We start from the raw sequence: 12387 nt of genomic DNA on the forward strand, positions 1-12387 counted from the left end.
ATAGGAACAGAGTCTGTTGTAATAAAATGAATAGGAGTGGGGTCTAGTGGAACAGAAGGAAAAGAAATGGGCACTGGTGGAATGGAAGTGGGCATTCATGGAATAGAAGGAATAGGAGTGGGCTCTGGTGGAATAGAAGGAATAAGAGTGAGATCTGATGAAATAGGAGGAATAGGAGTGGGGTCTCATTGAATAGAAGGAATAGGAGTGGGGGTCTGGTGGAATAGAAGGAATAGGAGTGGGGTTTGGTGAAATAGGAGGAATAGAAATAGGGTCTGGTAGAATAGAAGGAATAGGACAGGGGTCTTGTGGAATAGAAGGAATAGGAGTGGGAATTGAAGGAATATGAGTGGGGTCTGGTGGAATAGGAGGAATAGAAGCAGGGTCTGCTAGAAATGAAGACATAGGAGCTGTGTATTGTGGAATAGAAGAAATAAGAGTGGGCTCTAGTGGAATAGAAGGAATAGGAGTGGGGTCTGGTGGGATAGATGGAATATAAACGGGGTCTGTTGGAATAGAAGGAATAGGAGTGGGGTCTGGTGAAATAGAAGGAATAGGAGTGGCGTCTGTTGGAATAGATGGAATAGTAGCAGGGTCTGATGGAATAGAAGAGATAGGAGTGGAGTCTGATGGAATAGAAGGAATAGGAACAGGGTCTGGTGGCATAGAAGGAATAGGAGCGGGGTCTGGTAGAAAAGAAGACACAGGTATGAGGTCTGGTGGAATAGAAGGAATAGGAGTGGGGTCTCGTGGAATAAAAGGAATAGGAGCGGTGTCTGGTGGAATCGAAGGAATAGGAACAGTCTCTGGTGGAATAGAAGGAATAGGATAGGGCACTGGTGGCATAGAGGGAATAGGAGTAGGCTCTGGTGGCATAGAAGGAATAGGAGCAAGGTCTGGTAGAAAAGAAGACATAGAAGCGGGGTCTGGTAGAAAAGAAGGGATATGAGTGGGCTCTGGTGAAATAGAAGGAATAAGAGCAGGGACTGGTGAAATAGAAGGAATAAGAGCAGGGACTGGTGAAATAGAAGGAATAAGAGCAGGGACTGGTGAAATAGAAGGAATAGGATGGGGCTCTGGTGGAAGAGAAGGAATAGGAATGGGGTCTGTTGGAATAGAGCAAAATATAAATACAAAAATCTGCGCTTAGGATGATGTGAACTGCTGCCTCCCTGCAAGAAGATATCACCTAGGTGAAATCCAAAACAGATCAAAAAGAATAAGAGAGGGGGTATTTGTGCTGTTCTGTGAAAAAAAATGTGTATGTGTATCAGCAAAGAATGAAAGGCCCTGCATATACTGATAAATTATACATAAAGTGACATGTGCTGACAAATAAAAATATGATAAGTGTAAAGTGACATATGTTAGTAAAAAAAACTAATAAAACCATATAAAACAACCAGTGCTAATAGAAAGGCATTAGTCAGCACTAATGAAACTGCTGTGAAAAGTGACCTATGCTGATGAAAAAGATTGACTATAAAGTGACTTGTGCTACCAGAAAAAACTATAACTGGTGCTAGTAATTATATGAATTTATAGAACTGACAGTGATTAAACCGTGATATGTATGACCACAATGTAGCAAATTCATGAAACAAAAATCAAAACACAAAAATCAAAAACAATAAATGTCCATGAAAAAAAGTTCCAAAAGTGACAAGTGCTTTTTCAAAATAGTGACAAGTGCTTCATCCAAATGGTGACAACTCATAAAAGTGCTGGCGGTGATGGCTGTGCTCCCCCTTATGTGCTTTCACTCACTGGAGCGCTTCATCCCTGCAGGGGTACAAGCATACAGTAGAAGTACACTCCCCGTCCCCATCCACGAATGAAAAAAGATAAAACTTCTACAGCCTCCCCTCTGCAGCATCATCTCCAGCCAGGTATCCACACATGTTTACCATAACGTAGTAGGAAAAATCCACATAACACATAATAATAAGTTTAAAAAACATTAAGTTTAAAAAGGGAGGAAAATATATATACATACATGCTTACCTATTACACATACACATGCAAACACATATAAGGGGAAGAGGACTAATGGTATGTGCTTCCTGAACCATATGGAACACATAAAGAATAATTCAAAATTGCATAAAAAGCTGTTAAGGTCAATGTCCACATTTAACCCTCTAGGCACTAGACACTAGACTCCCCAATCGGTATATCCATTTAGTCTCATTCTGGGACACCCTTATCTTTTTATTACCACCTCTCCAATGATCATTAATCAAATCTATACCGTAAAAAATTAGTCCTGTGGGGTCCCTATTGTGAAACTCGTCAAAGTGTCTAGAAAGGTTGTGTTTAGGGAAACCTTTCCTAATATTATTTTTACGTTCTCTAATCCTGACGAAAAGAGGCCTGGTGGTTCTACCCTAGTATTGTAACCGGCATGGACATTCAATGACGTATGTCACGTGGGTACTGTTACAGGTAATACGTTCCCTAATTTGGTATTCTTTATGGAAAAGGGATATCAGAGGGAACCCCTGATGAATCAGAAGATGGAGATAAGAAATATGAACCTACTGGCCAATAGGAAGAATAACATCAACCCCCCCCCCCCCCCCCAATCGAATAGCTTTTATCACTGGTTTTAATAACCAATATCGATCTGTTGAGCATATTACCAGGAAACACTGGACAATCCTGAAATCAGATAGGATTCTGGCAAAGATACTTACAAAAAAAACAAGATTTATTTACAAGAAGGCCCCCAATCTGAGAAACCAGTTGGTACACAATGTAATTGATCCACCCAAGACTATAAAATTGTTCTCTCAAATGAAAGGCTTTTATAAGTGTCAGAAATGCCTACCTTGCCGCATGAGTAAAAAGCAACCAAGGAAAAAGGTGTCTTTTAAATCTAGAACTGGTAAAGAATACCAAATTAGGGAACTTATTACCTGTAACAGTACCCACGTGACATACTGTATGTCATTGAATGTCCATGCCGGTTACAATACGTGGGTAGAACCACCAGGGCTCTTTTCGTCAGGATTAGAGAACATATAAATAATATTTGGAGAGGTTTCCATAAACACAACCTTTCTAGACACTTTGACGAGTTTCACAATAGGGACCCCACAGGACTAATTATTTACAGTATCGATTTGATTAATGATCATTGGAGTGGTGGTAATAAAAAGATAAGGGTGTCCCAGAATGAGACTAAATGGATATACCGATTGGGGAGTCCTATATACCGATTGGGGAGTTTTCCTATATATATATATATTTTTTTTTTACAAATATATCTTTTCCTGTAATACATTACAAACAAATATTTTTAATGACTTGGCCTCAAGATTCCGGAATAGATTTTAATATTTTTAATTTTTTATTATGCATTTATTGTGTATTTACAATTCTGTGAGTGCACGATATATATATATATATGTTTTCCTCTTATTAACCCTTATTATTTGTAGTGTACGTAAGGTCGCTCCCTTCCCTGTAGAAGAAAAAGGATAGGGAACTCCTTAGTAATTTGTGTTATTTGTACATTATTATTATTTTTATATCCTTTCTGCTTAGTAATAATTTTTTTCTTTTATATTCTATCCTACACATCTACAACATATGCGTATTAGTGGTGTAGTTTTTAAATGTATTTTTCATTTTTATATCTCTTTACCATGTAATATCTGGATTGCATCCAGCTGGTCATGTCATTGCTGCTATACATATTTATCCTTTACCACTAGGAGGCGCCTAGTGATAGTTTTTAAATTATCTAGGCTTTGAACATACTGTTGTTATGTTTTTTTCTGCACCACTGGGTGGCGCATGGGGGCCGTCAATCTAGTTGTGGTGGTATAATATAAAGTTTAGCTTTGATGTGGCCATTGGTTGTTAGTAAACTGCAGTCGTTGATTAGCCGCAATGACATCTCCACCCGGGATTTAAGACGTGTGGTGTATCAAGATGGCAGCACCTCAGATGACGTCTGTGTGGTGAAACGCGTAAGCCAGGACTAACTTGATATGTAACACGTCACATCCGGTACTTCCAGTTTTTGTAGTACGATCTGTGGAACGCACGCTCAGAGCGAGGAGAACGAAGAGAGTGTTGCTTCCACGTTCCGTGTGGAGATTGTTAGAGCACTGGAGCTCTCTCTCCCTTTTTTAAACTTACTGTTTTTTAAACTTATTGATTTTTAACTTTAATAAAAATAATAAGGAGTCACGCTATGTGGATTTTTCCTACGTCTTACGAACGAGGGGAGTATTCCAGCAGAGGAGCACCGGGACGGGGAGTGTACTTCTACTATATGCTTGTACCCCTGTAGGGGTGAAGCGCTCCGTTGAGTGAAAGCACATAAGGGGAGCACAGCCATCACCGCCAGCACTTTTATGAATTGTCACCATTTGGATGAAGCACTTGTCACTATTTTGAAAAAGCACTTGTCACTTTTGGAACTTTTTTCATGGATATTTATTATTTTGATCTTTGTTTCATGAATTTGATACATTGTGGTCATACATATCATGGTTTAATCACTGTCAGTTCTATAAATTGATATAATTACTAGCACCAGTTATAGTTTTTTTCTGGTAGCAAAAGTCACTTTATATTCAATCTTTTTCATCAGCATATGTCACTTTTCACAGCTGATAGTTTCATTAGTGCTGACTAATGCCTTTCTATTAGCACTGGTTGTTTTATATGGTTTTATTAGTTTTTTTACTAACATATGTCACTTTACACTTATCATATTTTTATTTGTCAGCACATGTCACCTTATGTATAATTTATCAGTATAAACAGGGCCTTTCATTCTCTGCTGATTATACACATTTTTTTTCACAGAGCAGCACCAATCCCCCCTCTCTTGTTCTTTTTTATCTGTTGGAATAGAGGGAATAGGAGTGGGCTCTGGTGGAATAGAAAGAATAGGATCGGGCTCTTGTGGAAAAGAAAAGAGTGGAGTCTGATGGAATAGAAGGAATAGGAGCGGGGTGTGGTATAAAAGAAGGCATAGGTGTGGGGTCTGGTGGAATAGAAGGAATAGGAGTGAGGTCTGGTAGAAAAGAAGACATAGGTGCAGGGTCTGGTGGAATAGAAGGAATAGGAGCAGGGTCTGATGGAATAGGACTGGGGTCTGGTGGATTAGAAGGAATAGGAGCAGGGTCTGATGGAATAGGAGTGGGATCTGGTGGCATAGAAGGAATAGGAGCGGGGTCTGATGGAATAGGAGTGGGATCTGGTGGCATAGAAGGAATAGGAGCGGGGTCTAGTAGAAAAGAAGACATAGAAGTGGGGTCTGGGGAAATAGAAGGAATAAGAGCAGGGACTGCTAGAATAGAAGGAGTGGAAGTGGGTGTCTGGTGGAAGAGAAGGAATGGGAGTGGGGGTCTGGTGGAGGAGAAGGAATAGGAACGGGGTCTGTTGGAATAGAGAGAATAGGAGTAGGGTTTAGTGGAATAGAAGGAATAGGAGTGGGGTTTAGTGTAACAGAAGAAATGGGGTCTGGTGGTGAGAATTGTGCTTCCGTTTGGATTTTTAGGTTTCTGCAAGTTACAATAAAGCTTTTTTTGTAAACAAAGAATTTTTGGATACAAAGAAAAAACCACAAGCAGATGTGTGTCTCTCCGTTTAATATCTCCATATTTTAGTTTTGCGGCTTATTGCAGGGGGAAGGAGACACTGACCTCTGTGTGTACGAACAGATTACCCTCATTACATTCTGTAACATTTTTTTTCCATGCAGTTACAAGTCAGCCTGAAATACTGAAAGTTCCATCAATGGAAGATAACACAATTAGATGGAGACTGTCTGAGGAATGGGGAGAAATCACCGGGTTCCAGGTAAAACCATCCTACATTTTCTGTATTTTATTCCTGATTCCATATTGACCAATTGCCACTTACATGTTGAAGACTAATTGCCTTATCTAAAGGTAATGGTTAAGAGTTAATGTTATTTGAATGTTAACCACTTCAGCCCCGGAAGATTTTATCCCCTTCCTGACCAGAGCACTTTTTGCGATTCGGCACTGTGTCGCTTTAACTAACAATTGCGCGCAACGTTGTACATAAACAAAAAATAGAGCTTTCTTTTGGTGGTATTTGATCACCTCTGTGGTTTTTATTTTTTGTGCTATAAACAAAAAAAAGAGCAACAATTTTGTAAGAAAAGCAATATTTTTTACTTTTTGCTATAATAAATATCCTCCAACATATAAAAAAACTAAATTTCTTTCTCAGTTTAGGCCGATTTGTATTCTTCTACATATTTTTGGTTAAAAAAAAAATCGCAATAAGCGTATATTGATTGGTTTGTGCAAAAGTTATAGCGTCTACAAAACAGGGGATAGATTTATGGCATTTTTATTATTAATTTTTTTTATTAGTAATGGCGGTGTTCTGCAACTTTTATCATGACTGCGACATTATGGCGGGCACATTGGACACTTTTGACCCTATTTTGGGACCAGTGACATATATACAGCGATCAGTGTTATAAAAATGCACTGATTACTGTGTAAATGACACTGTCAGGGAAGGGGTTAAACACTAGTGGGCGATCAAGGGGTTAAGTGTGTCCTAGGGAGTGATTCTGTGGGGGGATGGGCTACCACTGACATGACAGCGATCACTGCTTTCGATGACAGGGAGCAGTAGATCTCTGTCATCTCACAAGGCAGAACAGGGAAATGCCTTGTTTACAAAGGCATCTCCCTGTTCTGCCGCTCCGTGACATGATCGCGGGCCCTGGCGGACATCACATACCTGTACGCCCATGTGCCCAGCCGTGCCATTGTGTCGACGTACATCGTTGTGCTCCGCTGGTCGGCATGTGGTTAAAAGGGAATGCATTTTAGAAAATGTTTATTTTTTCATGGTAATTTACAAAAAAACATTTCTTACAGGGTGTATTTATGACACAAGATTCCCAGAGCACTGCGGGTTAACTAACAAGAGAACACAGCATTGGTTGTTTCCTTTCAGACACAATGGGGTTACTTTACTAAAGGCAAATAGATTGCTCACTTTGTAAGGGAATTTTCCCTTAGCTTAGTGAATGAGGTGAAGAGATCAGCTAGCTTGTGCAAGGGAAAAATTTGATTTTTGTACTCACTGTAACTGTGAAATCCATTTCTCTGAGTTCATCGATGGACACAGTGCCTTCTTTACCTTGATCATTTGGTTATATCGCCTCTGCAGGAGTAGGACTAGGCAGAACGTAAAACTTGGCTACACCCCATGGGCTGTCCTCAGTCACTATATAACCCCTTCCCTGCTCTAGGTATTCAGTTTAGTAGCAAGCAGTAATAGAAGTATCAAAAACTCCATAGAGGGGTGGGTGCTGTGTCCGTCGATGAACTCGGAGAAATGGATTTTACAGCAAGTACAAAAATCCCATTTTCTCCTTCGTTTATCGACGGACACAGCGCCTCCTTAACCACTTTAGCCCCGGAAGGATTTACCCCCTTCCTGACCAGAGCACTTTTTGCGATTCGGCTCTACGTCGCTTTAACTGACAATTGCGTTGTCGTGCGACGTGGCTCCGAAACAAAATTGACGTCCTTTTTTCCCCACAAATAGAGCTTTCTTTTGGTGGTATTTGATAATCTCTGCGATTTTTATTTTTTGCACTATAAACAAAATAAGAGCGACGATTTTGAAAAAAACGCATTATTTTTTACATTTTGCTATAATAAATATCCCAAAAAATATATAAAAAAATTTTTTTTTTCCTCAGTTTAGGCCGATATGTATTCTTCTACATATTTTTGGTAAAAAAAATTCGCAATAAGCGTTTATTGATTTGTTTGCGCAAAAGTTATAGCGTTTACAAAATAGAGGATAGTTTTATGGCATTTTTATTAATATTTTTTTTTTACTAGTAATGGCGGTGATCAGCAATTTTTATTGTGACTGCGACGTTATGGCGGACATGTCGGACATTTTTGACACATTTTTGGGACCATTGTCATTTATACAGCAATCAGTGCTATAAAAATACGTTGATTCCTGTATAAATGACACTGGCAGTGAAGAGGTTAACCACTAGGGGGCGGAGAGGGGTTAAATCAGTACTAGGGAGTGTTTTATAACTGTAAGGGGGAGGGGCTGTGTGTGTCACCACACTGATCTCTGCTCCGATGACAGGGAGCAGAGATCCAGTGACACTGTCACTAGGCAGAACGGGGAGATGCTGTTTACATCAGCATCTCCCCGTTTGTCCTCTCCGTGAGGCGATCGCGGGTATCCCCGCGGCGATTGAGTCCGCGGGACCTGCGACCCGACTCACAGAGCTCACGGCAGGCGCGCGCGCGCACACGGGTACGTTACTTTGCGCAGCCGTGCCATTCCGCCAACGTAAATGTACAGGATCCGGTCAGGAACCGGTTAATCTTGACCATTGGAGCATTCAAAAGCAGTGCCAAAGAAAAATGAGGGGTGGGAAAAATAACCCAAGGTTAAACAACAGAGCTCTAACCAGGACACACGAGCCTCAACCTGGTCACAGGAACCCCATCTGATAAAATAAAAATTTAAAGAAAAACATCCCTCAAGAGGGAACCCCCCTCTTTAAACAGCAGCCTGCAAAACCTTTCAGCCAAAAGAAGCATCCGCAGATGCCAAAATATCTATTTTATAGAATTTAGTGAAGGTATGCACCAACAACCAAGTGGCCGCCTTGCAAACCTGGTGATACTGACGCTTGATGATGGAAGGCCCAAGAAGTACTAAGCGCCCAAGTAGAATGCGCCGTGACAGGGAAAGGAGGAACCTAACCTTTAATAGAATAGGCCTGAGTCACCGTCTGTCTGATCCATCTGGAGATGCTAGCCAAAGAAGCGGCCAGCCCTTTCCTTGGTCCTTGTGTAACCACAAAAAGCGAGTCTGACCCCCAAAAGGACAAACCACATCCAAGGTATGCAAAGAAAATTCCTTGGGATGGGCCAGCTTGGTACATAAGGATGGCAAGACATTCAATTCATTCAAATGGAAGTCAGAGACAACCTTGAGCAGAAATGATGGACAGGGACGAAGAATCACTTTATCCCTATGGAGTACTAAATAGTACTCCATATGACAGGATAATGCCGCCAACTCCAAAATCCTGCAGGTCGAGGTAATAGCCACCAAGAATGCCACCTTCTGGGACAACGTAGGTAAGAGAATCTCCTGAATATTCTCGAATGGTGGTTTCTGGAGAACCAGTAGTACTAAGTTTAAATCCCATGGCGGCAAAAGAGACCGAGCCACATGCCGGACTCCTTGAATGAAGGTACAAACTAAAGAGTGAGTGGCTAGGGGGTCACTGAAAGAAGACTGCTAAGGCAAACACTTGGCCCTTGATGGTATTCAGGCCAACCTCTGCTCAACGCCCCGTTGCAGGAAGGTCAAGATCCGATCTATAGAAAAGAAGCGAGAATGAGCTTAAGTTAACTCACACCAAGAAATGTATGCTTTCCTCTAGGGATGAGCTTCGTGTTCGAGTCGAACCCATGTTCGACTCGAACATCGGCTGTTCGACCGTCCGTCGAATTGCGAACGATATGGGCCGTTCGCGCCAAATTCGTGTGGCGCGTCACGGCCCATAATTCACTGCGGCATCGCAGTGCATTGCTGGCTGATGATTGGCCAAGCATGCACTATGACCCGCATGCTTGGCCAATCACAGCGCTGTCAGTAGAGAGAGCTGTAATTGGCCAAAGCCAGGGTGGCTTTGGCCAATTATGGCTCAGGGGATTTAGTACACGCCCCACACTATATAAGGCCGCCTGCACGGCGGCCCTGTGTAGTGTGTGTTCCGGTGTGCTGAGAGATAGAGAGAGAGAGAGACAGTGTCATTTGATTTGAGTTAGATAGATTAGGCAGAACAGTCAGTCAGTTAGCTGCACTTACAGTGTATTGTGTATATATATGCATCCCAGGTGTTGCATATATATATATACACTGTATTCAGTTTAGCTAGATCCGTTCCTGTTATCTTCTATCTAGACTATTTACATTTAGTGCAGTGCGTCCTGCTCACAGTGTTCAGCTAGATCCGTTCCTGTTATCTTCTAGACTATTTACATTTAGTGCAGTGCGTCCTGCTCACAGTGTTCAGCTAGATCCGTTCCTGTTATCTTCTAGACTATTTACATTTAGTGCAGTGCGTCCTGCTCACAGTGTTCAGCTAGATCCGTTCCTGTTATCTTCTAGACTATTTACATTTAGTGCAGTGCGTCCTCCTCACAGTGTTCAGCTAGATCCGTTCCTGTTATCTTCTAGACTATTTACATTTAGTGCAGTGCGTCCTGCTCACAGTGTTCAGCTAGATCCGCTCCTGTTATCTTCTAGACTATTTACATTTAGTGCAGTGCGTCCTGCTCACAGTGTTCAGCTAGATCCGTTCCTGTTATCTTCTAGACTATTTACATTTAGTGCAGTGCGTCCTGCTCACAGTGTTCAGCTAGATCCGTTCCTGTTATCTTCTAGACTATTTACATTTAGTGCAGTGCGTCCTGCTCACAGTGTTCAGCTAGATCCGTTCCTGTTATCTTCCTACTGACAGGCAGGCTTGTCTGGTTACAGTATATAAAGCTACCTGAAGAAAATTACAGGTGTTCTATTTGATCCTATTAGTACCACGGTCAGGCAGCTAGACTATTTACATTTAGTACAGTGCGTCCTGCTCACAGTGTTCAGCTAGATCCGTTCCTGTTATCTTCCTACTGACAGGCAGGCTTGTCTGGTTACAGTATATAAAGCTACCTGAAGAAAATTACAGGTGTTCTATTTGATCCTATTAGTACCACGGTCAGGCAGCTAGACTATTTACATTTAGTACAGTGCGTCCTGCTCACAGTGTTCAGCTAGATCTGTTCCTGTTATCTTCCTACTGACAGGCAGGCTTGTCTGGTTACAGTATATAAAGCTACCTGAAGAAAATTACAGGTGTTCTATTTGATCCTATTAGTACCACGGTCAGGCAGCTAGACTATTTACATTTAGTACAGTGCGTCCTTCTCACAGTGTTCAGCTAGATCCGTTCCTGTTATCTTCCCACTGACAGGCAGGCTTGTCTGGTTACAGTATATAAAGCTACCTGAAGAAAATTACTGGTGTTCTATCCCAGCTTAGTGCAGCTACAGGCCATTAGTATGTCTGGAAGGCCAAGAAGGAGAGGCAGACAGTCACAAGCCAATAAGAGAGGGCAAGCAGGCTCTGTGTCTAGTGCTGGTCGTGGAGACGGTGCATCCTCATCAGCACGTGGCCATGGGACACGCTTGGCCTTTTTTTCGGCAGCTGGCCGTGTTGAGCCGCAACATGCGGAAGACTTGGTCGAGTGGATGACCAAGCCGTCCTCATCCTCCTCATCCTCTCTCACCCAGGGTGCTTTGTCTGGCAAAGCAGCGGCCTCTTCCCTCAGCTCAATGTCATCAGTGACTCCTTCCCTAGCTCCACCATGTCCTCCTGAGGATTCCCTCGAACTGTTTGACCACAGTGTTGGGTACATGCTCCAGGAGGATGCCCAGCGTTTGGAAGGCTCTGATGATGATACTGAGCTCTATGAAGGCAGTAACATGAGCACGGACAGAGGGGGTGCCCAAGAAGGACAGCAATCTGGCAGTCATGCTCCCCCTGCTGCAGCATACTGCCAGGTTTGCTCCAGTGATGAGGAGGGAGGGGATGATGAGGTCACTGACTCAACGTGGGTGCCTGATAGGAGAGAGGAGGAGGAGGAGGAGGAGGAGGAGGCGGCACATCACCAACGAGGCAGGATGCCCTCCAGGGGCCAGCCTAAGGGCAGCACATTGACTGCATCACACCCCAAAGCTCCACATGTGCAGGGCGCTGCAGTCTCTGCGTGTTATTCAAAAAGTTCTTTGGTGTGGGCCTTTTTTGAGACGAGTGCATCAGATCGCACCGCTGCTATTGCAACATATGTCTCAAGCGTATCTCGTGTGGCCAAAACATCTCCCGCTTGGGTACCACATGCTTGACCAGACATATGTTGACCTGCCATGCAGTTCGTTGGCAAGCGTATCTAAAAGACCCACACCAAAGAACAAAGAGGATCTCTCCTTGCTCCTCATCAGCTGAGATTTCCAACCCCACTAGACCTCCAGTCCTCTCTGAGACCTGCAGTGAGAGGAATGAAGGTGTAGAATTAGGTGTGTCACAGCCAAGTACTTGTGGGCAATCTGCTTTTGGTACACCGACGTCAGATTGTACCAGGCACATTTCCCTGCCCCAGCTGCTGCACCGCCGAAAGAAGTTTGCTCCCAGCCATCCACATGCCCAGCGGTTGAATGCTAGCTTGGCAAAATTGCTAGCACTTCAACTGCTGCCTTTTCAGTTGGTAGACTCTGCCCCCTTCCGTGAGTTTGTGGAATGTGCGGTTCCTCAGTGGCAGGTACCCAAACG

The 12387-nt window shown here is 42.8% G+C and overlaps 1 protein-coding gene across 2 annotated transcripts in view; it reads left to right on the forward strand.

Annotated features, from left to right (window-relative positions):
• Positions 1–12387, forward strand: part of LOC141121997 (uncharacterized) — a 267457-nt gene that overhangs the window by 185205 nt on the left and 69865 nt on the right. For both annotated transcript variants that reach the window (XM_073611785.1, XM_073611794.1), the window contains exon 9: positions 5726–5823. In XM_073611785.1, the coding sequence (XP_073467886.1) occupies positions 5726–5823 (98 nt within the window). The remainder of the gene's footprint in view (positions 1–5725; positions 5824–12387) is intronic.

This window comes from Aquarana catesbeiana, linkage group LG01 (assembly GCF_042186555.1).
Source record: "Aquarana catesbeiana isolate 2022-GZ linkage group LG01, ASM4218655v1, whole genome shotgun sequence".
Classification (NCBI taxonomy): Eukaryota; Metazoa; Chordata; class Amphibia; order Anura; family Ranidae; genus Aquarana; species Aquarana catesbeiana.